Source organism: Capra hircus, chromosome 15 (genome assembly GCF_001704415.2).
Source record: "Capra hircus breed San Clemente chromosome 15, ASM170441v1, whole genome shotgun sequence".
Classification (NCBI taxonomy): Eukaryota; Metazoa; Chordata; class Mammalia; order Artiodactyla; family Bovidae; genus Capra; species Capra hircus.
The window spans coordinates 54793350-54821118 of NC_030822.1; the positions used below are offsets into that span (position 1 = coordinate 54793350).

A 27769-nucleotide genomic window follows, 5' to 3' on the forward strand; every position below is an offset into this window, starting at 1 on the left:
ACACCTGGTGCTGACTGACCTCCCCAGGTGGCTCAGTGGGTAAAGGATCTGCCAGCCAGTGCAGGAGACCAGGGAGACGTGGGTTCGATCCCTGAGTCGGGAAGATCCCCTGGAGGAGGAAATGGCGACTCACTCCAGTATTTTTGCCAGAAAAGTCCCATGGACAGAGGAGTCTGGTGGGCTACATGCAGTCCATGGGGTCGCTAAAGAGTCATACATGACTGCGCACACAGCAGATGAGTCTAGCATGGACTGGAAAGAGGGTGAGAAACCACAGCATACCCTCTTCCAAGCACCTGTACGAAACATGAACTTCCTGGGTAACTGCTTCTTGCTCGCATTCTCCCCGCGCCTCCTGGCACACAGATGTCTCCTGTTCCCCCAGCTCCAAGCAGTTTTATGTGGTCAGAAAGAATCTATGACTCAGTTCCTCTCAGACCACTCCTCTGCCCACAGAGCTGAAAATGATTGCCTTGTCATATCCCATTCTTTGGCAGCACATGAAGGGCTTAGGGACAGTTGGCATTTCCTGCATCAGAGAACCAGCCTAAAGATTCTGAGGGCCGGTTCCCTGAAGTTTTGCCTGCCCCTTCTGCCTGTTGCTGATTCCTTGATTGGGGAAGCCTGTGGTTGCCAGCCTTCCATCCCCACCCCCATCACCATGCGACCACCAGGGCACGCCAGCCAAGCTTGCTCTTCTGCAGCGCATCTCAGCCTCACCACCACCCCTGCCTTCTCAGTTCACCCTAATGCGACTTGCTGTTTGTCATGACACTGTCTGCCAGCTAGTTCATAGCCTTCTGAATTGATTACCTGGCTTGCTTTCTATGGACTGGACTTATAGGTGACTCTGCTGTGATGGAACCTGTGGAGAGTACATGGCATTTGATTTATGGGAGGAAGAATGAAATTGATTTGATACGTGTTTATAAAGATATGCTGGCTGCTACCTAAAATATCAGCAGTTAATTTAGGTACTGTATGGGTTAAAAGCTCTGGCTTTGGCATGAGACTGGCCAGAATTTGTATCCTAGTTTTGCCTCTTATTAGCTGGTTAAGTTTCTTAACTTATCTGATTTTTCATTTCTCTATTTGTATAATAGATATAGTACTAACAAGGACTAGTGTGTAAATTAGATGCTTAAGCTAACTTCGAGGGTTCATTTGTTTTAATTAGCACTCTGCCTACCTCTTATATGGTGCACAAGAAATGTTAGTAATTATTACTAAATAATATTTTTGAAAGAGTTTCTCTATTACTCTTCCATTCCCTCCTTCCTTATGTTGTTTCTCACTCTTCTCTCTCACTTCATTCTCTTAAGAGGGTAAAGACATATTATTAATACTGTCAGACACATCCGCAGGGTTTATGGAGAAGATCTGATCTGCCAAGAGCTGTTTGGGTTTGTTGTATCATAACCTAGGCGCTATGGCTGTATCATACGCAGCTGCCTCCTCATGTGGTAATCTGATTTACACATTACTCTGGGCAGCCTCAGAAACAATTGGTAAATAAGCACCCTCTGTGTGAATGAGACAGCGGACTCTAAAGCTACAAGGGGAGGCCTTGGAAATCATCTGATCCAGGCTTTTGCCCCCAAACAGTGCCACATTTGAATGTTCTGTAAAATGACAGTTGGCTGGCTTTTCCAGCTTGAAGCACAGAGAATGCCTGTTCTGTTGTGGGTTCTTGGAGTCAGATTGTTAAAGTTGTTAGGAGGAATTGTAGCAGTCGTCTTGTCCAGTGCTTCTTTCATCTGGCATCACTGAGAACCGACTTCACCCCATGTGCTGTGCAGGCCCTGGTGATGCAGAGCTCAGTGAGACGCTCAGGGACCCCCAGTCTTCCTCACACCAATACTGGGGGCCCTTTCTAACGACATCACAGACGCCAGCCTCTGATTAGACATTTCTAATCAAAAACAAAGAAGACCTCTGAGCTTGTTATGGAAATAGAAGAGGAGTCTGCTGAAAGGATTCATTTTCTTAAGAGCAGTGGAGCTTCTGCCTTGAGTACTGACAGCTTAGAAGCCAATGAGATGGTAGTTTCTGAGCTCAATCCTAGTGTTCTCAGATTGGGATTGGATATACTAGAAGAGCAAGAGGAAAAAGCGATTTTTTTGCCAGGCTTGAGAAAGGCTTAACATTGCCTATTAATTATTCAAGATTAAATAAGGAGTTGGATCCTAATGACTCCATACATTTTGAAACTTTACATAGGTAATGTAAATACAATATAAACTAGTCATTAAATGGAAATTTTCTAGTGACAATAAAGATACAATTTCACAGGTCAAATTGTTCTCATTTCATAGTTACGTGGCTTTTTCGAGTTGAAGGGGACCAAAGAGTTTATCCTATCCCGTTGCTTCTGGACTTAATTTTTAAAGTGAAACCTTACTCAGAATACAAATGTATGAAAGGAGTAGTCAGCTGTGCTCCAGGTGTGGCCTTGCTGACTTGACGGCCCCCCCAACCCCGCCTCACTTCTCTAAGGGGCCCCTCCTGAAATCCCTAGGACCTTAATCTCGTACTTTGGATCAGTTCTAATAATTGAAAAGATTTTTCCTGCGTTGAAATTGTCACTTCTAATTATTCCAGATTCAAGGCCCTGGAGCAGCACAGTATAAACACACTGTCTTCCGTGTGCCCTTCAGATGCTGCTGAGCGCTCCGTGTGCCCTTCCTGCCTGCACCTTCTCTTCTCCCCGAAAAATCAGCCTCGTGGCTGTTAACCTTCAGCGGCATGTTTTCAGAGTTTTAATCAGGAACTTTTCTCTTACGTGATTCTATTAATATTTCTTCTTCTGTCTTGGAAATAGAGACAGAGCTTCTACTAAGTATCTCGGGTGAATTTCAAGTTGGTTTTAAACTCCCTCTTCATCCTTTTTTTTTTTTTTTCTCCCCTTCAGACTGAATACTTACAGCCTCTTAGAGAAAGTTGTTTTTTATCAGGGTCAAAAAAGGAAAAAGATGTTAAAGACCCGGCCTCAGAAGGAATTACTACTTGAGGAAGCGGTCTGAACTGAATTCCCATTTCAGGACCCTGCCCATACAGGAGCCCGCTCTCCACAAAGCCATCCAAATGCCTGTCAGCACCATGGGGCGGGGCCTGAGCTGGGCGCCCTCCCCCTTTCTGGTGGCGTTGGGTTTCCGGGGGCGGGGGTTGGGGGGCGCCGGTGCTGCCCTGGCTTGCGAGCAGCTGGTGAGAGCAGCTCTGAAGCAGCCCCCTCTGGCCCAGGCAGAGCCGCCTGCGGTGCTGCAGTGCTTCCATTCCGTTCAGTAGCAAAGGCTGCCCTTGGAGGAGGAACAAGCGATGGGGCCGTTTTTGACATTAAAATACAGTTTTCTCTGGCATCTGGGCAAGTTGGTGTTTGTCTTCTTTGATCTGGGGCCCTGTTTTCTTGCCATTCACTTTAATGGACTGTCCGGTGGTTGGTTGTGTTATTGGGTCTGAGAGCATTTATTCCCTTTGCTTTCACCCTCTTTCCGTGTTTCATGTAGAATGGTGCCTTAATAGTTTGAACATCCTTTCCTGAGCTATATGGGATGCTTAAGGAGCATGAGTTGGTAATGCCCTGGCTTTCTGCATTCTGTCATATTCTGCCGTCTGTGCGGCATGTGGAGGGTGTGAGGTTTCTGCTTCTTCGGCTGCTGGACAGCATGTCGGGAGCACAGATGTGACCTTGTGTCCTTCAGCTGTTGCCACTGCAGCAAGATGTCCACAGGCCCCTCAGCCTGGGACCTGTAGAGGCCTAGGGAATCTGTGACACAGGGTCTGTGGTCTCCTCCCATGGACTAAAAGGTAGATGCAAAATTTTGTGTACAAATTCTTGTTTGCATTTTTCTGGAGATTTTTCAAGGCATCTGAAACCAACTAATAGTTAAGGATGGCTGAAAAGAGATTTCAAGATCCTGAAATTGAACCAGATACATCTTCCACTCAGGACTTATTACAGTGGTGTTAAATTTTGTTTGTTTTTAAGAAAATACCTTTAAAATTCCGTTTTAAAGCAAGCCTATAACTGAACATCATTCAGCATCGGTCATCTGATTCAGGACTAACGCACTAGATACTACATGGAAACCAAAAGAAAACAGAGCAGTTAGAGTGCCATCTAGTGGTCTGAACGATACTTGCATAGCTTTGGAATCAGGCCCAGGCCTTCTCCGTACACCCGGGTCTTTAGTTTTAGCAGCTTTCTAAATCAAGAACATTTTTTTCCTCTCAGGTAATTGCAGACCATAAAGGTATGTGGTGATGATACTTGTCTTCCACACAGATGCTGCAGCTGTAGATTCTAGCCTTGCTTACTCTGCAGACATAATTTTCGTAAAAGCTTAATGCTGTAGATGGCATGTATTTTATAGGAATATAGGAACTACAGACTTTGAGCGCTGTACTGCATTTGATTATACTTTTAATCATAAAGCTGGAACAAATTGATGACGGCCATAAAATCATTTTGATATAGAGGCTTTGTTTTTTTTTTCAAGTTAGAATAAATTTAAAAATTGAGTAATTTGTCTTAATTACTCTTTGTATTCCTTTCATGATGGTGACATAGAATGATGTTTGCCAAATGGTGCAGAAATTGTGAGGTTTCAGAGTTGAATTTATTCAGGGAAAACACATCAGACAGTTGGTATCCACATGAAAGTAAGCTAAGAGCATAGCTCTCAAGTCCTTACTCTGCTGTACCGTAGCAATGGTTGATCATGTTAACTTGTTTATTCTTTTATAAACGGGGCTGATGACAGTATCTAATACAGGGGTGTTGTTAAGATTAAATGAAATAAAGTTGGTAAGCACAGTGCCTTGTACATAAAAAGTCTTTTCATTTATTAAAGTCTCTTTAATATTGATGTTGTTACTATCCCTGGCCAGTTTTTGTTTTGTTTTGTTTTCAGGACAGCTGTAGTAAAATGGAAACAGACAATCTTGTATCTTACGGAGAATTTTATAGTTTTTAAAAGCATTTGCTCACATACAGTTTTGTTTGATTAGTTTAAATAAATGTTTACTTATTCACATATATTCAGCAGCTATTTATTCAACTCCTACTAGGTATAATCATCATCTTTGGCATTGCAGGTTTGATACTGAAAACAGCAATAAAAAAGGCCTCGTGGGGCGGGGGGTTAGACAATAAGCAATAAATAAATAAGGTGATTTCACAAGGAAGTCATTAGTCTGAAGGAAATTAGTGTGATGTCATAGGGCACGACTGGACGCCTCCTTGAGGTTGATGAGGTGGCCAGGAGAGATCTTTCTGAGAAAGTTGACATTTAAGTTCCTTCCTGAATGACAAGGAGCCAGCCACGTGAGGGTTGGGGAGCAGCCGTCCTGACTAAGGGATACGGTGAGTGTAAATGGCATTGGTGGGAACGTGTTAAGTACATGCACAGACTGGAAAGAAGGCCTGTGCTGCTGGAGCTCAGGGAGCCGAGGGCGCGTGGCCAGAGGCGAGATCAGAGGACTTCAGACTTTGTTCCGCGGGTTCTGGGTGAGATGGGGTGTGATTCAGATCACCAACCACAGAGACTGTCTGGTTTGAAATCTAACCTATTGAGTGGTCTGCAGCAAGTTTTTTGACTTCTCTGTGCCTAATTTTAACGTCTCCAAAGTGGGAATGATGATCGTTACTTCCTCCTAGGATTACTGTGAGGATTAAATGAGATCAAAATATGTGTGAAGTATTCAGCAGAGTGTCTGCATACTGCTGTTTTATCATCATCAGTATCTAGGTTCAGTTTCATCACACGTGCTACCCCCACGTCATCATCAGTACCCTCAAGTTACAGATGAGAACACTTAGAAACAGAGGGTGGTTTGAAATCAGAATGTAGGCATCTTGATTTCGGAGCCATCATTCTTTTTGCAGTGTATTCTGCGACATGAGCTCGACACCTCTCTGGTCTGAATCTCTTTAGCTCAGAGCTCAATTGTATGTCCCTGCGAACGTGAGAAAATTATCAGTAAGGCCTAGGGTGTGTGGTAGGGAGGCTCCATGCCTGTCTCCTCCCCACACCTGGGACCCTACACTGAAAGCGTAGTGTGCACATCGGGATGCAGAGAGGAGGAAGGCGCTGACTGTATTTTGGGGACCTTGTAAGGCATTGAATGTCTTCAGACACTGAAACTCTTCCTTAATAGCAGCAAATGGGGCCCTACAAAATATAAGTAAATGAAATCCAGGGATTATCCCCAGACTTTTTTCTAATCCGACTTTTAGTGAAGGTATTAACCAGGACCCCACTCCCTCCGCTCCCAGCCCAGAGTTGAATTTCCCTCTCCTCCACCTCTTCCTGCCTTTGCCTGGTCCCTTCTGGAGTAAGCCATGGCAGAGGTAAGGATCACGAAGTGAGAGAAACAGATGAGAAGCCAGCAGCTAGGAAATCCACCTGCTCGCCCTGCCCCTGTTCCTCGGCCCCCGCAGAGCCTCCCCCAGCGGCACTGACGGCCGGCTCCGTGTCTCTTGCAGAATGTGAGCACCTGATCCGCCACATGCTGGTGTTGGACCCCAACAAGCGCCTCTCCATGGAGCAGATCTGCAAGCACAAGTGGATGAAGCTAGGGGATGCGGACCCCAACTTCGATAGGGTGAGCCGGCTCCCACTCGCCCCCAGGAACGCCTCTTCGGGCTGCTGCAGGCTCTTTTGCATAAGATTGTAACCAGGCCAGGACCTAGAAGGGCAGGCCTGGATGCAAGCTGTTGTGTAATCCTGAAGCAAGTGAAGCCAGCAAGAAGGAAGCTTAACTGGCTGAGCTGTTGCAGAGTAGTGCTACCAGTTCCTGACCACGTGTCCTCACATCCGGATCCCTTCCCGCGTCTTGGGACAGTACAGCCTCTTCCCACAGGATTGTTCACCTACTCTTATCCCTCACTGTGCATAGTCCAACAGATTCCACAGCGTTCCTTTATTTAAATCATCGTAGCCATCCCAGGTACCCCAGGAGCTCAGGAAAACAGTGGCCTACCCATCTTGTCTGCTCCTAGCTGAGTACCCAGGGCTTTCTTGCTTAGGCTTCATCTAAGGCCAAAAATATCACAAGCTAGGGAGCATGGAACAGCCTGTTCATTATATGTGATCTGCCATCTTGACGTAGTTAATTGGGAGTTTGATGGCTTGCCTTTTTTTGTTACAGTTAATAGCCGAATGCCAGCAGCTGAAGGAAGAAAGGCAGATGGACCCTCTGAATGAGGATGTCCTCTTAGCCATGGAAGACATGGGACTGGACAAAGAGCGGACACTGCAGGTACCTGAGTGAGCAGAGGCCGGGGTGGAGGCTATGTTCCCTCTTCCCTGTCTTTCCCATGTTCCCTTCTTCCTGGGAACTTGGATCTTTTCTTTTCCTCCCATTCTCCCTCTGCCCCTTGAAGGCGCTTTGCTCTTCTGCTGTTACTTTTGAAAGAGTTTTGGTCATTGACATGCTGTTTCACCAGGGTTTTTGCTCTTTCCCCTTTTCTCTCGGTAGTCGTTACGATCAGATGCCTATGATCACTATAGTGCAATCTACAGCCTGCTGTGTGACCGGCATAAGAGACATAAAACCCTGCGTGTTGGAGTACCTCCTGGCATGCCCCGAACCATGGCCTTCCAGGCGCCAGTCAACCTCCAGGTGGGTGATAACTCCAGTGACCAGATTCAGGACTAGTATGAAAGTTCCTGCTATTCCTTACCCGTCACCTCCCAGCTGCCATCTCTTCCTTTCTCAGAGGCCAAGCAAAGAACTCAGCCTCTCTTTGACAGAGTGGGTGGAAGAATGTTCCAGCACTTGGAAGGGGCACCAATAGCTGAGTTTTTTTTTTTTTTTTAAAGAAACCGTAAATCATTGCGAGAGACTGTCTTCGCTAAAGAATACTTCCTTGTAGCTCCTAAGAGCAGAGGAACCAAAAACTCAGAAGTAGAAACCTAGACTTTAGCCATCAAGAATGTTTTGAAAGCCTCTATGATTTCCCTTTGGTGTTGAAAAGCCTGTATGTGTGCGTGCTGCTTTCCAGGCGGAGCAAGCTGGTACTGCTATGAACATCAGCGTCCCCCAGGTGCAGCTCATCAACCCAGAGAATCAAATCGTGGAGGCAAGTAGCAGCCCCTGGTGGCTGTCAGCTGAACCTGCTTTCTTTCCTATAGCCTCATTGCCTTTCCTTATTACTTCTTCTATATATTTTATTTATTCATTTCCCCGTTTATTTTTGGCCATGCTGGGTCTTCGTTGCCTCTCGGGCTTTCTCTGGTGGCGGCAAGTGGGGGTGCTCTTCACGGCAGTGGGTGGGCTTCGGGTTGTGGTGGCTTCTTCTGTTGCGGAGCACGGGCTCTAGAGTGTGAGCTTGGAAGTTGCGGCACACGGGGCTCAGTTGCCCCGCAGCACATGAGATCTTCCTGGACCAGGGATCTAACCCGTGTCCCCTACACCGGCAGGCAAAGTCTTAGCCACTGGACCACCTGGGAGGTCCCCTTTCCTTCCTTCTTGTTTCTCACTCCCTGTTGTTTCTGATTTGTTCGTGCTTCCCTCACCGCAGCCGGACGGGGCGGTGAACGTGGACAGTGACGAGGGTGAAGAGCCTTCCCCTGAAGCGCTGGTCCGCTATCTGTCCATGAGGAGGCACACAGTGGGCGTGGCCGACCCCCGGTGAGTGTCTGGCAGAAAATTCCCATCTGACTTTCAGTTCCTCCCGTGGCACATTTTCCCTACTCCTTTGTATCTCCCAGGTGAGATCTGATACAATGGCCAAAACATGTGGTTAATCTCTTCAGGCTCCCTGGTAGATCAGACTTGATTGGACTTGAGGATCACAGAGCTGTCACTAGTGGAGGGTGGGCTGAAAGCCGCCATCGAGCCAGGCGATGACAGTACTTTGGTGAAGAGCGTAGCATGTCTTTTCCCGCAAAGACTGAGGTCTTTTGATCTAAGCCACATAAAAGCACCCCTGAAAATGCATCTGTGCTTGACAGCTTTTAGAGATATTTTTTGCCATATATTTTAATGGAAGACTCATCTAAGAAGTGAGGACAAACAGCAGGATAGAATTTATAGATGTAAAAAATTAAATTCAGTGAAAAAAATTATGTGAACAAAAGTCCAAAAATATGCCGAGTAAGTACCGGTTTTCCAAAGTGTTTTCCCAGAACAGCCCTTCCTTGTGTCCCCTGCTTGCCTGCACACTGGAGGAATGGACTTAAGGCCAGCTCTCTTGGTTTTTGTTCAACACTTGAAGATTCTCACCATTAAAAATAGCCATGCCACTTTTCTGGCTATTTCTTCTCCTGCGTAGGGAAGAGAAGGTTGTGGCAAGAGTCCTCTGGAGAGTTCAGCTCGGAGCGTAGCTGGTTTCTTTTTCCTTTGAGTCATTTCCAAAAGAGCCTCCCCTGCTTACTGGTCTGCTTGCTTCACCTTCTCAGCCTACGATGAAACAGGCAATCGGGGAGCATTCTGGCCCCGAAGACAATGTCAGCTTCGGAGGGTGGGGCCCCGTGTCACCCTGTTAGTGGAAAGAGCTCTTATTGTAAAGTGTGCCATAAACCCCTCTGTCGGGGCTCCACAGCCCTGCCCGCTCACGGCTTATCTGCGCATCAGCCCTGATGGCGCTGACAGCATTCTTTCCCCAGTGGATCAGCTGCTACTTTGGGGCAGCCATTGTTTGAATGGATGGCCCGTGTCCTCCCTTACTTGCTGTTCACCTCCAGGCCTCGGAGACCTGAACTGGACGGGGGCCAGTGTTTCCTGTTGGCGCAGAGCTGTTGGTTTTACATGAGTGGTCAGTGCAGAATGGTGATCCCCTGCCACAGATAGTGAAATGGCAGAGAGCCAGATTCCACACACCTGGCTCCACACACTTCTGCTCGCTCTGGGACCTTGGAGAGAAATAACACATGTAGGAGGAAGGTAGAAAGATAAACTAAACCGTGCGGAATTTGGCAGTGCCCTCAGTTTGGGGCTCTAGGTTGTGAGGGAGAATTGTAACCAGACTTCTCCATCGTCCTGTTTCCCGTCAGCACGGAGGTCATGGAGGATCTGCAGAAGCTGCTGCCTGGCTTTCCTGGAGTCAGCCCACAGGCTCCCTTCCTGCAGGTGGCCCCGAACATGAACTTCATGCACAACCTGTTGCCCATGCAAAATCTGCAGCCAACCGGGCAGCTGGAATACAAGGTACCCGGACCTGGGAGAGGGCTCGCCCCCAGAGAGCTCGTCTGAGCTGCCTTTGGGAAACGCAGAGACCGTCCCCAGGATTTCAGGGTGTCCTTAGAAGGATGCTTTCTCTCGCCTATGTCACCATCATGGGATCCCTTCCTTTCAGTAGACTGGAGTACTGCTGTCTTCTCTCCTCCTTTCTCCCCACCTCACCAAACCATCCCTCCCCTTCTCCTCCTGCAGGAGCAGTCCCTGTTACAGCCGCCCACCCTGCAGCTGCTGAATGGAATGGGGCCCCTTGGCCGGAGGGCATCAGATGGAGGTGCCAACATCCAGCTCCATGCCCAGCAGCTGCTGAAGCGCCCACGGGGACCCTCCCCTCTTGTCACCATGACACCAGTGAGTGGCAGCATGAAGCCCTGCTTACTTTCTCAGAGGCTTTTGGTAAAGAGGTTTTGGAACTCAGGGTCTCCAACCTAAACGTCTGAATGTCTTCTTTCCCTCAACATGCAATGCTCACTGTCATTTCCACTTTTTTCAGGCCAATAGAATTTTCCAGACTTACTTTTTGGTTAGCTTCTTCACTTAACCAAATAATTTGCATACTGCATCCTGCTTCTGGAGGGACTCATCTTTGGGGAGCCTCTTGTAGACAGTTGAGTAAAGGGCGGCTGCAACCCTGCCCGCTTCAAGTCAGGGAGTCATAGTCACAGGCCCGGCCTTCCCGCAGGTCACATTTCCATGGAAGAGGGCAGTGGAAGCTAATAATTTTCTCTGGGCTTAATTGCTTTTTAGACTGGTTTCCAGATTTACCTTCTCACTAACTCTTCCTCCTTTGATTAAACCTCACACTTTTGGTGCCAGCTGGATCCCTTGATGATTTGGCTTCTAAGCTGACAGTTGGCATCTCTCGATCACATGTTTTCTAATATGATGATCACAAAGATTCTTTTCTTCCCCTGGTTTCTGTTTATTTCTGATTATTTTCCTGCCATAGATAGATTCATTCCTTCATTCATTTACTCATCCATTAAATCTCATGCTACATTAGGCTTGAGTGCTAATTGTATCCACAGCCCTCACTGGGTATTTCAGGGCAGTGCTTCTTAAGGTGTCTCTCTAGTTTGAGGACCTTGTTTTCCCTATTATCAGAAAAATTAAAATTTTAAAACATATGAACTACAAGGCTAAATTTTCTTTGGCGCAATAGAAAATACTACTCCATTAAGTTGGTATAAAGGTTTATAAATATTATTCTCTGCTACTTTACCTACCGTATCTTAGATCAGTAATGAAACAGTTTGTAGATTGACACAGGTCCACTGTGCCAGTAACATGGCTGTTGAGAAAAGGGAAGAATTCATATTTGCAGTTTCTGGCCTCACTGAGCTTATACTATAACAGGAAGATGCGATCCACATATGTGAAGTGTTGGAGTAACAGTAATAGGCCAGTGTGATGAAGTGCTGGAGTGAGGACCGTGGGCCTGTAGGTGGCAGAGGCACTTAGGGAAAGGCCAGGTCAGTGTAGATTTGGAAGGGTCCAGAACAGCTTTATGGGAGGTGCAGTGCCTTTGTCCACTGGAACTGTTTTTGCCAAGGTCACCAACAAACTTCCGGTGGACATTTTTCATCTTTATCTTTTTGGACTTTACTGTTGACCATTTTTCTCCTTGAAAAATGGTCTTTTACCCTATTCTTTTGTGTTTTTCTCCTAGCTCCCCTTTTCAGGTTCCCTTTCTTCTTTTTCCTAGAAACCCACAGTTCTGTCTGAGGTCCTGTTTCCATTTCATTTTACAGACTTTCTCTGAGTGATCCTCTCCACTTCCCTATTTCTGTCACTGAGAGATTCTCCGGCCCACAGTGCTTTTCTGAGCCCTGCACTCCTATCTATATGATTACCAACTGCACAGATCTAGTGGGTTACTTGGCAAGTCCTCACCATTTTATTTCAGCATGTCCTCAGATGAACACGTCCTGATGCTATGAAACCTGTGTCTCCCTCTGGGTGACTGGGAATGGCACCATCACTCCCCTGGTTAGACAAGCTAAGAAATTGGGTTTTCTCTTTAATTCTTCCCAGTCCCTTACTCCCCACATCAAAGCAGTTATGCCATGCTTGTAAAGTAAGTGTTTATCTTCTGTCCCATCCCCACTGCATTTTCCCCACTCAAGCTGCTGTCATCCTTTGCCTGGATTAACACGGTGGCTGCCGAATGGGCTTCCTGGTTCCAGGCTTGGCTCCTCATTCTTGTCACCCGACATTTTCACGCTGCAACTAAAGCAGGCCAGCTTTCTAAAATATAAATCTTGTAACATCATGTCCCTGCTTAAAACCTTTAGTGATTCACCACTGCCTTTCCTCAGAATAAAGTTCTTCATGTGGTATTCAAGGCCGTTTATAACTGGCCGCAGGGCTCCTCTCCTGCCTGTCTGCAGCCACTTCCTGCATAACCCTGTTCCCTCCAGCCTCACAGAACCGTAGTCAGGGTTCCGGAAACCCTAGACGCATTCCGACAATGGAATCATCTTAAAAGTTTGTTTTGTTTTTACAATTACTGCCCATTAAAAAATGCTCTTTTGTAATACTGGAAGCGTGATTTTTGCTTCAGTGCTTGGGGCGTGGTGGTTCCGTGAGCCCCAGGCTGTGAGTAGCTGTCAAGGCTATACGATGTCCCAGCCTACAGGCAGCCAGGGAGCGTCACCATAACGCATGCATATTGTGGCCGTCCTTGTGTTTTGGTGGGTGACAGTGATTTTAAAGCATTGCATTGGAACTTCACAATTATATGTTATGTGCTACAGTGGACTTTTAGAAAACCAGTATGCTTTTCTGGCATTGCTGCTGCTGCTGCTAAGTCGCCTCAGTCATGTCCTACTCTGTGCGACCCCATAGATGGCAGCCCGCCAGGCTCCCCTGTCCCTGGGAGTCTCCAGGCAAGAACACTGGAGTGGGTTGCCATTTCCTTCTCCAATGCGTGAAAGTGAAGTCGCTCAGTCGTGTCCAACTCTTAGCCACCCCATGGACTGCAGCCTACCAGGCTCCTCCATCCATGGGATTTTCCAGGCAAGAGTATTTTCTGGCATTAAGGATGTCTAAACTCTGGGAATTACTTTAACATGAAACAACAAATCAGTTCCTAGTTATTCCAGGTAAACAAACTCCTGCTATATTCTCAGGTCCTCAAACACCCATCGGCCTTCTCTTCTCTCTCAGCCTAGAAACCTTAGACGCTTGTGACCCCTTTCCTTCTTGGCCGGACTCGTTCTTACTCATCCTTCAGGCCTCAGGTTTGGGGCCACGTTCTCTTAAGTGCCCTGCTCAGTCCCCACACACCCATGACTAGTTCATGCTATTTTGTCCTTTTGTCTGCCTATCTCTGTCCTCCACTGGACTGTAAAACAGGGGAAAGAACTTTATTAATTCACATTTTATCCTGGAACATAGTGGGCATTCAGCTTACTTATTGGATAAATGAAGGAAGGAAGGAAGATGAATTGGAGGAATTCAAATCAACTGAGCAAGGTAACAGTGGGACAATTGAAAGGTCTGTGAATGTTCTGTATAACCCAGGGATCCTAGAAAAGCTTTGCAGGTTAAAAAAAAATAAAGTACCCGAGAGGCCTGCCCCGAGCCCAGTGTCCAGAGTAAGAACTGCTGTGGAAGAAGCGCCGCTTTGAGCTTTTCCTTCCTGTCTTTCCTCAGGCAGTGCCAGCAGTCACCCCTGTGGACGAGGAGAGCTCGGATGGGGAGCCAGATCAGGAAGCTGTGCAGAGGTAATGTGGCATCTGGCAGTGCTTGCAGAGCGTCCTTGGGCAGGCTCCCCCTGCGACCAACGAAAGGTCACCTCTGCCCAAGGAGGTGGTCCAGTGCAGCCTCAACACTTGTGTGGTCTCTTTGCTCAAGCCAGATGGCATGTTCCTCCCCACACGGAAGTAACGGAAGACTACCCAGAAAATGTCACTTCTGTAAGCACCATTGGAAGTCCCCTAAGTGACAGCAATAACCATAAGAACTTTTTCTCTCCTCCCTCCTTCCTTCCTTGCCCCCTGCCTTCATATTGCAACTCTGATAGTATTCACAAGGCACAAAGCCTGCTCCTACCTGCCAAGAACTGTTACTGAAAAGGAATTGGAGATTTGGGATGACAGTGATCCTAGCTAGTCTGGCCATGGACCGCTGGCATGGACTCTTCCTTTCCAGGAGAATGAATACCTCTTGTACTGTTTGCTGTGTTTCTGCCATCCCCTTGTATCAACAAAGAGATATTGAAAAAAGAATATGGGATTCGGTCCAGGGACAGATGCAAATATCCATTGTTTGCAGAGATGCCTAATTCACAGAAAACGGCAGTGACCATCAGGCATGCTGTGCTGATCATTTGACCTCAGTTCCATTAGCCGTGGTCCTCCAGCTTCATGCATGATCCCTTGTGGGAGTTGATTTTCTTATTTTTCGGGGAGGGCGGGGGTTGACCAGAATCCAGCATGTATTTTCCCAGAAATACAGGTGTTCTTCAAGATTATATGTTTTTTCCCCTGAGGGAAGTTGAAATAAAATGGTTTTCATGGGCTCTTGGGGAAACTTCGGGTGTTTTTATCAAATGGATATTAAACCACTAATGGCTTACCTACCCTCTGGCAAGTTTACATACCACTAATTACTCTCTAGCTTGTTAACTGGTTTTAGCTGAAATGGGCAAAGTAGTTAAGAATGAATGAAACAAGACCTCTTACCCGGATGGTTGCTGGCCAGTGTCCTTTCTCTACCCGCTAATAGCTCTGCATGAGAGCTGCTGTCCAAAAAGAAGCTGGTCCCGTGTGGAAAGAACAGTGGAGAACAGGGGTGTTGGCAGGTGGGCAAGCTCCTTCTACAGAATAGCCAATAGAAGAATCGTGTTGACTTTGTTTCTTTCTTGATGTTATTATTTCGATAGGTTGCTGATCACAGGGTGTATAAAGTTGCACATGGGCCCTGCTGGAGTCATGAAGAGAAATTAGGAAACTTACTGCCTTCCTACTCGAATCAGATAGCAGTATTTCATCTTATCTTCTTTGTCTTACATTTTACCCCTCCAGCTCCTCCTTTCTTCTTTAAAGACCAGCATTTAAAGGGTAAAATGCCCGTCCCTTTTGATGTCATGGAAGGAACGATGCTTCTTTTATTCATGCCCAAGAAGAGCAGCAGTGGTGAAGGAAGTCATCATCCAGACCAAGGGGGACCAAAGCGTTATTAATGGTATTAGTGGTGGATCTGAAAGACCTTCAGAATAAAAGTGATCAGCTTGTGAACTCTTCAGCTTGTGAAACTTCTCTTTTCTTGCCTTGCCTTTTTTTCCCCCTAAAAAACAGTTCTAAACATTCCATGTGGTTTCATTTCTTCATCCTTTAGAGAATGTTGGTCCCCTGGGGACAGCATCAGTTTTTCTTCTCCGACGATGGAGTTACAGTCTTGGGGCATGAGGAAAGGGTTGGTGATGGAACTCACTTAGCCCCACGCAAAAGGATCTTTTTCCATGATTTGTAGCAAGGTCAGCCTCAGACCCTGGTGGCCAGTGGCCTCAGGAGACATACGCAAAGCCCATCTGACTCTCTCTCTTGGCTCATCTCTAGGAACAGTCCTTAGGGCTCATTTCCTCTGACTTGTATTTTGGAAATGTGGAGGGAAACCAAGGAACAGAATTAACTAGCAGAAAATACATTCTTCTCCTGAATGGAATGAAGTCAGGAAAACTGATTCACTTCGTGAGCGACATCTGTTTCCTCTCTTCTCTTAACGGCTACTCTTAGGTCTGACACTGAGCTGCTTCAGTGGGAAGCCAGCTTTTGTTGGCCTTCTGGGACACGTCTCACTTCCATCCAGTCAGGAGTCTGTTGGCCACTGAGCCCTTTCTGTGCTCTGGCGCCACTTCATTCTGAGTGCTTTGGATTAACTTCTAATGCTTCTTGCTGAGGAGTATTCCTGTCTCTTTTTTACTGTGAAATGTGCTCCTGCTTGTTGCAGGTACTTGGCAAATAGGTCCAAAAGGCATACACTGGCCATGACCAGCCCTACAGCTGAGATCCCGCCGGACCTACAGCGGCAGCTAGGACAGCAGCCTTTCCGTTCCCGGGTCTGGCCCCCTCACCTGGTACCTGATCAGCATCGGTGAGTAGCCACGTGAGCCGTGGGAGCTCCTTGAGGCCCATCGGACAGGCCCCTTTCTGGCTGGTCCTACAGACATGATGACTAGCATCGTGGCTTTAAATAGCATCCCGAACTTTACGTCTTCTCAGCTCCTTGACTCAGCCGTGCCCAGGGCCATAGGAGACGCTTCTTTCCCATTACCTCGGAGACGTGTTTATTGCCTGCAGTTGCTCCTCATGACTCTAGACGTTGACTCATAGATGAAATTGAACTTGAAACCTGCAAGTGGGTGAAGCTCTCAGAAGACCAGCTGGAGATAGGATTTGTAACCACATCAGTAGGCTTGACTTTTAATAACCCATCGCCATCAGAAGGATGAGCATTTCTTGTCATGTGACCCCTGAACGAGGTGCTTGGTTCGGGGAAAACACATTCCCTTGTGAGTGGTGGAGCGGAGACACTGCATCCTCCTGAGTGTTGTGCTTGAAAGCCATCCTTGCAGTATTCTGCTGGCAAAATCTTCGAGTAGGTCTCTGATAAATTTATAATTCATTTTCTCTTAAAGACATAAAAACAAGTGTAGCCTTCCTTGCCGAGAGAACTTCACAAAATTGAGTTCAAGTAAGCCTGGGAACGAGGGGAGTGACACCTTGCTGGATTAAGAAGGTGGTTATCTTCTGTGAACTCTGTGATGACCAAAAATCTTAGCTTAGTCCTTTCCAGAGCTGTCCCCAAGCTCACGGGCCACACTTTCAAAGCCACCACCAGTCGCTAGAGTCTTTATGGGAGGACAGTGAAGAGCAGCCTTACTTGGGAAGTTTGGAAAGCAGATTCTGAGGAAATTAAGTTTATAAATGTGTTGTTACTCAGTCTTGCAGCCAGACTCACCCTGGCAAGCTTGACACAGTGTTTTTATTGTGTCTTGTTACCCACTGGGCATCATAGGTAATCAGCAGAGACAGGTGACCTCTGAGCAAACTGAACCATCATTAGTGCCACGTTGGAACTCAGAAAGAAGAAAGATAAGCTTTCATAAATGACCATAAATAATATGGTACAAATGGTCTGTTAGGAATAGCATGAATGACATTTCTCAAATAAAGCTCCGGTGGTACAGACAATGGTTTTCTAAGGAGAATCTCTCAGGAACCTCACTGTTACAGTTCTGCATCACTTTGGGTGATCAATAGCTGCCCGTACATTTTCTGTGATTTCTCAATAACTCTGAGCTCTATACTGTCACCTGATAGACTTTCATTGCTCTATTTCTCCCTGTATCCTTCCTTCCTTGACAGCCCACACTTAGTTTTTCAGCCTTTGCCAGGCTCTGTTGTTTAGTTTCCGTCCTTTGGTTTAATCCTTGTTTAATTCAGGTGCCCCTCAGGCCATGTTTTTGTGGGGCAAGCATGAAGATGAGCACATCACCACAGTCTGCCTTTGTCACTGACCCGATACTGTGTTTACACCTGTTGCGAAAGGAAGGCCACACTGGCCCGCAGCTCCGTTTGTGTGGTTTCCTCGCTGCCTGGTCACTGTCAAGGCCTTGCCTGCTGGAGATCTGTCTGCTGTCTGTTTCTGTGCAAACACTCTTAGAGTGTTTCAAGGGTTCCCTGTGGTCAAGCCAGTTTGAACTGGAATGAATACTCTGTGAGTGACGATCGTGTAAGGGGCGGTGTTTATGCAGACTCAGCACGTCTCCATGGAGTTGCTGTAAAAGCATGGTTACACAAGAGACTGAAGCAAGTCTTCAGGGCAAAAGGGAAACTTCCCAAGGCTCTCCAGCACTGAGAATGGGTGGCCTGGGGGGATTATTGAATTCCTTTCATTTGCTGGAGGAAATGACACAGGAACAGCAGATATGTCTGTTCTTCTGGGGTATTGTAGATGAAGTCCAACATGAAGACAGAAGAGGTATCTGAATGTGTAATCCTGGAATTGTGTAATTTATAAATTCAAAGAAAAATTAAGTGTAATTAACCAAAAAAAACCTAACTAATACAAGATGGATTTTATCTAGGTGGGGAGCCAAGTCCCTGGTTGAAGAGTGTAGTGGGAATATCAGCCTGACATGAGGCTGTCCTGAGTTTGAATGGGATTGCTAATAAAAAAAAACACAACTGATCCTGTCAGTGCTTCCAAAATGAGCAGCTACCTAAGAACTATTCCTCTGAAGCTCCTTGTGCTGGGCTGCCCAGGGTGTCAGTCTGTTCACAACCCGATCTTCTGGAAAAGTCATGAAATACCTGGACCTGGGATGGGAGAGAATGTGTTTTGTACAGACAGACTATAATTAACTCCTTGAAGAACACAGATTTCTGAGTGAATCAGAAATGTGTCGATCATCAGAAAATACTGAAAGTGTAAGAATCAAATTCTAGGAGAAAATAGTACCTGCTTACTTTAACTCCAAACACCTGGAGTAGAAACAGAAATAAGAAATATTGAGGAAATACCCCTGAGACCAGCTCCCATGATCACTGTTTCTGGAGTGTGTCTTCCAAACTCATCTGTCTTTCGTGTTACCGAACCCAGATATATGTTGTGTTCATTTCATCAGCTCACTGCTGTGTCAAGCTTCAGGTGGAGTCTCAAACAGGAGCCATCATTAGAAGGTGGAGGGCTTTTCCCTGCTGCCAGAACTCTCTTAGCTCCTCTGCACACTCATCAGCCCCTCCTAGACCCTCCCTGTCTGCTACACTTGAATTTGCTTGTTCACCCGCTTTCTTAGCCTTGGTTCCGCTTCTGTCCAGAATGAGTAACTGGCAAGGTGGCACATCATTTCGCCCACAGCTCAGTGTGATGTCATCTCTGCCCTGGACCTGAAACCCTGATCCTTTCCATCAGCTGCTGGAATGCTGCCTTGGCAGTCTTTTATCTGCTTACTTCAACCCATAAACATTTCTTTCTGATTAGGTAACAAGTATAGGTCTTAGCTTCTAACTCTCATGTTGTCTTAGGCGTTCCTTACTGATAGCACATTCTTTCTTTCTGTAAGACGCTGGCTTTGTTCTTATTGAGCAGTGGGGGTCATTTTGAAGGTAATCCACACGATTCCTCTTTCATTAGCAGGTTGGGAGGGTGCCACTGCTCTGAGAAGTTACCTTTCACAGCAGATAACGTTATTTGCGTTGACCAGGTATGTGCAGGATCTTCAGGCCCACGTTTCTTAAGGATGGGCTGTCTCCATCTGGGGATCAGAGGCCCCCAGTTTCCCCACTTTAAGCTCCACCTTGTGTTTTCTAGCATAAAAAACCTATGAATTCCAGGCCAGACCTTTGACCCCAAAGTTGACTGTAGTTTCCCTCTGGTCAGTCATACAGAGGTTGCTACTCAGGGAAAACTTTAGGTCACATGGGTAGGTTTGTTCTAGGTTTCTAAAGGCACTAGATAGAGACATGACTGTAAAAGGAGGAGTTCCTATACAGCTGGGCTTGAGGGCTACTGTGAAGCTCCCCTCTCTCTGACCCAGTGTATTTGTAAGAACTGGATGTATCTGATCCCAGGACCTTCCCAGGCTTGGACATTAAGCCAACTCAAGGTAAGTAGAAATAGAAGATGGTCACTTGGAGGCCTCTAAAGGGAAGGCAGGCTAGGGAAACGACTGGCCTCTGGAGATGGCATGGAAATGGCGTAATATGCCAGGCTGCGCGTGTAGCCGGCAGCTTTGTGTTCATCTGGAACAGCATCCCTAAGTGATTTGGTCAAAACCCTCAGTCCTAGCCCCTAACCTTCTCTTCCCATATATTCAGCTCCACCTACAAGGACTCCAACACCCTGCACCTCCCTACGGAGCGTTTCTCCCCTGTGCGCCGGTTCTCAGATGGGGCTGCAAGCATCCAGGCCTTCAAAGCTCACCTGGAAAAAATGGGCAACAACAGCAGCATCAAACAGTTGCAGCAGGTAATGTTAGAGGCGGCAGGCATCTCTGGAGAAGCATGGGTAGCAGAGCCCAGTGTTGCAGGAGGACACGGGTGTTAAGCTTTCGGCCCCCTCAGAGCAGCAGTGCAGTTTTAGAGGTGCCAAAGCAGAGAGCCCTTACACGCTTTCCTTCCTTCTGCTTACGTCCAGCTTTCCCCAGGAAGGGACTAATTTTCCTCCTGCCTCTGTGGTTCCTTAGAGAGAAATTTCTGGGCTTGGGTTTCAGTGGGAAGCACCCGGAAATGTCTTTTGAAGCAACCCTGGTGTTCCCCTTGTGACTTTTGGGCACTGGGTCTTGTTGGAGCCTGCTCTGCGTTCTTACCACCTGGCATACTCTCCAGCTGGTATGGAGTGGTGCTCCCGGAGGAAGGAGGTGTACCTCCAGGCTTCTATAAAGGGCCGGTTTCCTTTCTGCCTTCCTGACGACCAAGCTTCGAGTGGCATGTGCTTTGTACACCGATTTCACACTGGAACCTTCGCTCGTAGCCAGGCCATCTTGGTGTTTTTCCCTTCATGGAGCCAGCACAGAGCGTGAATTTATTTAGTACACAAATGCCCACCTAAAGGGGTTAGTTGCTCATCAAGGACACAGTTCTCTGTGGGCTCCCTCTGCCCATGAGACCCAGGGCAGCTCTGCGTCTGCTGGCAGCACTGCATGGGGTAGGCCTGGCTGTATCCCCTCTGTATGAACTGCTTTCCCTTCAGGAGTGTGAGCAGCTGCAGAAGATGTACGGGGGGCAGATTGATGAAAGAACCCTGGAGAAGACCCAGCAGCAGCATATGTTATACCAGCAGGAGCAGCACCACCAAATTCTCCAGCAGCAGATTCAAGTAGGCCTTCCCTCTCCGCTTTCTCCAACTTGTCTGGAGTTTGCTCGCAGGCTGATGGGCCTGTCAGTGCTGGAGGAGATCACGCAGGGCAGAGTGGAGTTGAGTTATTTGTGTGGTTGCCATGTTTGGGTCCAGGTAATCAAGCCTTTCGATGAACGGCGGGAGCATAAATCTCAGTCGCAGATAGTCTCTTCCCTTCCCGAGAATGGCTCTGGTTAGTCTTCAAGCTCACGAGTATTTTTCTCTCCTTTCCTGCATGTATTTTAGGACTCTATCTGTCCTCCTCAACCTTCTCCACCTCTTCAGGCTGCATGTGAAAATCAGCCCGCCCTCCTCACCCACCAGCTCCAGAGGTAATGAAACATGGTCTTTGCCTAAGCTGTTGGCCTAACTCACATGACTGACTATAGCAGTCACCTTGGAAAAACCCATCTGAAAAGCAGGAAGACCAATTTAAATTTTGGCAGCTTTCTAAAATCCTGACTTCCTGTGCCACTTCATTTTCTTATCCCCATGAACCATGTAATCTGACACCTAACGCAGGAGGCCAGATGCGGGCCCACAGTGACCCCTGCCTCCTGGGGACATCTGGGAAAATAAGATGTAGACAGGCTTTCAGTAGACTGTGGTGGGTGGCCTTCTAGCCTGGAAGCTTATCAAAACTAAAAATGGAGTTTCTGCCTGTGGGTATCAGATGGCTGAAACTAACTTCAAGGTTATATTGTCACCTCAGGAAGTGTATTTACTCATCTGGTTCTGTTGTTTTTTAAGGTTAAGGATTCAGCCTTCCAGCCCACCTCCCAACCACCCCAACAACCATCTCTTCAGACAGCCCAGTAACAGCCCTCCCCCCATGAGCAGCGCCATGATACAGTCTCACGGTGAGTGCAGAGGTTTTCTCTGAGCTTTGAGCCACAGGAGAAGTGAGGCTTCGTCTTGATTGCCCCAAGCCACTGGTTGGGGTAACGGAGCAACATGCTGTGTAAGGGAGTGGCTCTAGTGCCAGGCTGCCTTGGCTTGGCTCCTGCTGCTGCCAGCTCCTTAGCTGTGAGACCACAGGTAGACTACTTAACTTCCGGGCATCTCTGCTTCCTCAAATGTAAGACAGGGATAATATTACTATGAGATGCATATGTTAGGTATAATACTTAAAATAGCCCCTGGAACAATATAGTTCTCAAATAGTGGTTGACTGGTATTGATGTTTTCATAACATATGTTTCATCAACATACAGTTGTCCCCTCCAACTGTACCAAACGAATGGGCTGCTACCAGAACCTTCCCTCTTGTCACGCCTGAGTTTGGTGGTCCTCTGGGCACATGGCTCCTCTCTTGTGGGTGTTCAGATGGAGGCAAAGATGAGCGGGCCCTAATTTATACGGTCCTTCAGAGGCCAGCATTCTGAGGGGATAGCGTTCTGAAAACTGAGTATCTCTTTAAGTAATGCCACTCAGTCTAGAGCCCCTGAAGAGCCTGAGTTGGACTCAAAGCCCTTCTTACTCAGAGTGGGGTCCCTGACCAGCAACATCAGCAGGAAAAATAAAATCTCAGATCCTGTCGCAGACCTGCTGGATCAGAATCTGTGTTTTAGCAAGATCCCCAGGCCCTTCATACGTGCATTAGAGTTTGAGAAGCGTTGCCCTGAGTGAGAGCTACTCAGAGAATGATCAACAGGCAGTTTCCTGGAATTGCAAATTCTTGGAGCCCCGTCCTTACCTACTGAGTCAGCTTCTGAGAGTTGGGCCCGGAGTGTGTGTCTTCACAGATCCCCCAGAGGAAGCTTCCATGCCCTGGAGTTGGAGGAGCCCTGCTCTGGGTGGTGTGCGAGCTGAGCATCCTCAGTGGCCCCTGGCCGCAGGTAACCCGGGCATGTGGTCACTCTGGGGCTCCTTTCTCCCCAGGTGCTACATCTTCCTCCCAGTTTCAAGGCTTCCCCTCCCGCAGTGCCATCTTCCAGCAGCAGCCTGAGAACTGTTCCCCTCCTCCCAACGTGGCACTGACCTGCCTGGGCATACAGCAGCCTCCCCAGTCACAGCAGGTGACCATCCAAGTCCAGGAGCCTGTCGACATGCTCAGCAGCATGCCTGGGGCCGCTGCCACCTCTGCAGGCCGGGGCGTCTCCATCAGCCCCAACACCAGTCAGGTTCAGATGCAGCTCCGGACCAGCCTGATGGCCGCCCTCAGCTATGGGCACCGGCCCTTGTCCAAGCAGCTGAGCGCCGACAGTGCGGAGGCCCACAGGTGAGGCTGCCCAGAGTCTCCCGGCCATCTCTCCGGGGGACCCAGGTGGGAGGAAGCCCCTTAGTAGGAGGAGGGGAGAACAGAAGGGCTCTGACTGGGCTGTGCTCATTTCAGCCTGACTAAAAGTGAGGCCGTGGGCTTGGGATGGACTTGAAACCTACATATTGACTCAAGATCAAAATGCTAGTGAGATGCAGGAGGATAATGACGCAGCTACCTTACTATATAGGCTTCCCAGGTGGTGCAGTGATAAAGAACCTGCTTGCTGATGCAGGAGGTGCAAGAGATGTGGGTTTGATCTTGGGTCAGGAAGATTCCCCTGGAGGAGGAAACGGCAACCCACTCCAGTACTATTGCCTGGGGAATCCCATGGACAGAGGAGCCTGGTGGCCTATAGTCCATAGGGTCACAAAAAAATCAGACACGACTTAGCAACTAAACGCCACTACCACCTGACTATAGGTCTGCAAAGAAGAAAAGGGCCAGTTAGAGGAGTAGGTAAAAATTTCAGTTACCCCCCTTCTCTGTTCTAGGATTATTTCTTTCCATCACTCATATTCTAAGAGATGGGCACATCTTAATTCAAGTGATGTGGCTACCCTCAAGCCCAAGGGGGTGGTGGGGGTAATGCCTACGCCCCCATCCTCCCTGTGGCCCCGTGGTTCTCCGTACCAGCAGAGACTCGCTGCTGAGGAGGACTGGTAGCCGTCCCCGGGGAGCTTAGCCACTTGTCACACGGATGCCTGGTACTCACTCCCTTTTGTGTCTGCAGCTTGAACGTGACTCGGTTCTCCCCTGCTAACTACGACCAGGCGCATATACACCCCCACCTGTTTTCGGACCAGTCCCGGGGTTCCCCCAGCAGCTACAACCCTTCACCAGGAGCGGGGTTACCTCCCACCCAAGCCCTGAAAGTCCCTCCGCTTGACCAGTTCCCCACCTTCCCTCCCAGTGCGCATCAGCAGCCACCGCACTATACCACATCGGCACTGCAGCAGGCCCTGCTGTCCCCCACGCCGCCAGACTACACGCGACACCAGCAGGTGCCCCACATCCTCCAGGGACTGCTCTCCCCCCGGCACTCACTCACCGGCCACTCGGACATGCGGCTGCCCCCGGCGGAGTTTGCACAGCTCATCAAAAGGCAGCAGCGGCAGCGGCAGCAGCAGCAGCAGCAGGAATACCAAGAGCTGTTCCGGCACATGAACCAGGGGGACGCCGGGAGTCTGGCTCCCGGCCTTGGGGGACAGAGCATGGCGGAGCGCCAGGCTTTGCCGTATCAGAACGCTGACTCTTACCACCACCACCACACCAGCCCCCAGCACCTTCTGCAGATCAGGGCGCAAGAATGTATCTCGCAGGTCTCCTCCCCGACCCCGACCCACGGTTACGCTCCCCAGCCGGCGCTCGTGCACTCGGAGAGCATGGAGGAGGAGTGCTCGTGCGAGGGGGCCAAGGACGGCTTCCCGGATAGGAAGAGCGGGAACACATTGACCAAAGGTTGCCATGACAGCCCCCTGCTCTTGAGTACAGGCGGCCCCGGGGACCCTGAATCTCTCCTGGGAACCGTGAATCACGCGCAGGAGTTGGGGATCCATCCGTACCGACAGCCGGCTGCTGCCTTCACTAGAAATAAGGTGTCCAGCCGAGGTAAGAGCGCTGCAGGGTCGATCTCTGGGCCAGCCTGCCCTCCTCCAGTGAACTCAGCAGTGTTTACCTTTCTCAGCTGGTACTCTGGGTTGCTAAGAGAGAATTCCTGAGAAGACTTGCGGGACCTTTTAGGGGAGAAGCACATAGGAAATGGGTATCTGATGGGGAAAGGGAATCTGTTTTCAGAATTAAAAGAGAGTGATAGAAAATGAACACACAGATGATGGGCAGCAAGATGTATTACCTGTTTTCCCATATTCAGACTGTGGTTCCTTAGAATCCAGAATTTCTCAGCTGTCATCAAAATAGCTAGCTTTAACCTCTGTGATAGAAAAAAAGTCAGCCAGTGCTAGGGAAACAGGGTTTAGAGTAAACAGTGTTGGAGTACGTCAAGGTCCCTCGGTCCCAGATTGCCTCTGTGATGAGTGCAGTGACCTTGTCACTTAACCCTCAGGTTCTTACTTCCCCATCCGTAAAAAACGGCAGGAGGAATAACGGTCCTTTGCAGAGTATTTTTGAAGATTAAAACATACACACGTGTGTTTATGTTGATACATAATGCTTGTGTGTGTGCCACAGGGAGAGAGAGGCATGCTTGATAATCTGAATGTATGGTTTAAATAATTCGAGGTATTACTATTCTGATCACTTTGTTAATAAGCTAAGTACAGAATATTATAGTATCACAAGGGATGCCATGCTGTTTCATTTAGTATCACTGTATAATTAATGAGGGCATTCATTTTCATTTGGAAGGAGAGTGGAGTCACTATCAGTGAGTTATGCTCAGAAAATGTCATTTCATTAGTGTCGTAGCATTCACCGTACCCCAAATCTGGACTGACATCCATCCTATCATCACAGATCTTGAAAGCAGGTTTCTCCATAAAATATTCAGCCCTGAAACTGGGCACTTTCCGCACCCTCCTTTCTTGAAGCCTGTCCTGCCCTGCACTTTAAAGTCAGTACACCAGACTCAGCTCCTGGGGCAGTCGGGTCCCCAGGCACAGGGCAGGATGGAAGACCTGACCCTTAGTCAGTTTATGTGAAGAGGGCGTGGTACCTTCAGGTTGTGCTCATTGAGCACCAATAGGGATACAGTTCCATAAACTCCCATTAAATCCTGGGCTTTTGAGCAGATGGGTACCATCCAGTGTGAGGTCTGCACCAGTCAGATGTATTGTGTCCACCTGTGGTTGCTGTATTTTTGAGTTGACGTAGGCTAGAGGGAGGTTTTGGAACCAAGTCATAGGTGGATTGGCTGACAGACTTGGGGATGTTTAGGCTTGGGGGGAAAACTCAGGAGAGCCATCGTACTTGTCATATGGAAAAGGATTAGATTTCTCTGGATTCATATTATGAGGCAGAGCCAAGACCAGGATGGACGTTGCAGCAGCTTTCAACCCCCAGAGAAGCCTTCACAAGAACTTTCCAGAAGAGGCTGCTGAGCAGACTGGGAGCTTTCTGTGGCTGGGAGTGTTCTAGCAGAGGCAGCTTGATGGCATCAGAGATGCTGGGAAAGCTTCCTGTGTGAATGGCAGCTTTCATCGGAAAAGGAGGCGAGCTGACGTTTCCCTAGCGTGTTTCACATGCCACACACCAGAGGCTGTTCACACGCAAAGTCACCTAATCCTCACAGCTCTTCCCATCCCCATTTTACCGGTGAGACAACTGAGGCACAGATTAAGTAACTCCCCCCAAGGTCCACAGCTAGGAAGTGGCACTGAACCCGAGAGCTGCTCACTCCACTCCAGCAGATGTGTCCTGAGCACACGCCGCGTGTGCAAGACTCCAGGAAGGAGAAGTGAGCAAACAGTGCACACACCCCACCCCTTCACCCCTTTCACATTGCCGTATGTGAAAAGAACCTTTGAAATATTTTTCTTCAAAAATGATTCTCTCTCAATTCCTTTCAGTTTTCTCTTCTCTGTGACAACTATACACAGAGAGACCAGGAGGCTTGAATTGGCTTGTGTCCTCCGATTGTCAGAGGAACCCCACCCCGTTTGGCAGGCTTGTGGGTCTGTTTAGTGCCTAAAGAGAAGCAGAGCGTGGCAGGTTCAGGCGCTACGGGAGCACCAGAGCCAGGGGAGCCTGGTTCTCTTTCAGAGCAGGGCCAGGTTTCCCACAGTGAGTGACATTTGAGTGAGGTCTTGGTGGCTTCGCAGGTGGCCCAGTGGTAAAGAACCCACCTGCCGATGCAGGAGACTAAGGAAACGCAGGTTCAGTCCCTGGGTCGGAAAGATCCCAGGGCTTGTGACCCTCTCCAGTATTCTTGCCTGGAGAATCCCCATGGACAGAGAAGCCTGGCGGGCTTCAGTCCATGGGGTCTCAGAGTCCAACACGTCTGAGCAACTGAGCGCGCATGGACTTGGTGGAGGAAGAGGATTTTGCTGTTTGGATTTAGGGGAGAAGCATCAGGAAAGACCATGGGTGAGAGTGTCTCAGGAATGTTTTAGGGGGAGACAAGCTGCCTTCCTTGAAGCGCAGTCTACAGGAAGGAATTAGAAGCTAAGGGCAAAGGTTTCCTGAAACCCAGAGTCTGACCTGGATCCAGCAGCTTTAAATCAGTTCACTTCAGACCAACACGTGAGTCAGATTCTCTTGACAGATCCCTCCTACCGTTCCCCAAGCTGAGTGCCTGCGATCTCTTCTCCCTCTCCTTCCTCCCTGCCTTCTTATACCCACCGCCATCGCCACCACTCTTCTCTGCATGCTTCTCTTTCTCTCTAGGTTTCTGGAAGAATCCAGCTGTAAATACACCCCTGAAGGTTTCAGCTGAAAAATACCCTGTTCTTGTTGCCTCATGATCTGGTTTGAAAGTCTTAGTCACTCGGTCACATCTGACTCTGCAGCCCCATGGACTGT

At 48.3% G+C, this 27769-nt stretch overlaps 1 protein-coding gene across 4 annotated transcripts in view; it reads left to right on the top strand.

Moving 5' to 3' along the window:
• SIK3 (SIK family kinase 3) overlaps positions 1–27769 on the top strand; it is a 264167-nt gene that overhangs the window by 225181 nt on the left and 11217 nt on the right. The window contains exons 7-21 of one of the 4 annotated variants that reach the window (XM_018059745.1): positions 6485–6603; positions 7150–7260; positions 7480–7623; positions 8006–8083; positions 8525–8634; positions 9999–10152; positions 10378–10533; positions 13840–13910; positions 16138–16281; positions 20010–20160; positions 20884–21009; positions 21277–21362; positions 21781–21890; positions 22912–23251; positions 24024–24901. In XM_018059745.1, coding sequence (XP_017915234.1) covers positions 6485–6603; positions 7150–7260; positions 7480–7623; positions 8006–8083; positions 8525–8634; positions 9999–10152; positions 10378–10533; positions 13840–13910; positions 16138–16281; positions 20010–20160; positions 20884–21009; positions 21277–21362; positions 21781–21890; positions 22912–23251; positions 24024–24901 — 2778 coding nt within the window. The remainder of the gene's footprint in view (positions 1–6484; positions 6604–7149; positions 7261–7479; positions 7624–8005; positions 8084–8524; positions 8635–9998; positions 10153–10377; positions 10534–13839; positions 13911–16137; positions 16282–20009; positions 20161–20883; positions 21010–21276; positions 21363–21780; positions 21891–22911; positions 23252–24023; positions 24902–27769) is intronic. The other 3 variants (XM_018059747.1, XM_018059746.1, XM_018059748.1) reach the window with 3 other exon arrangements.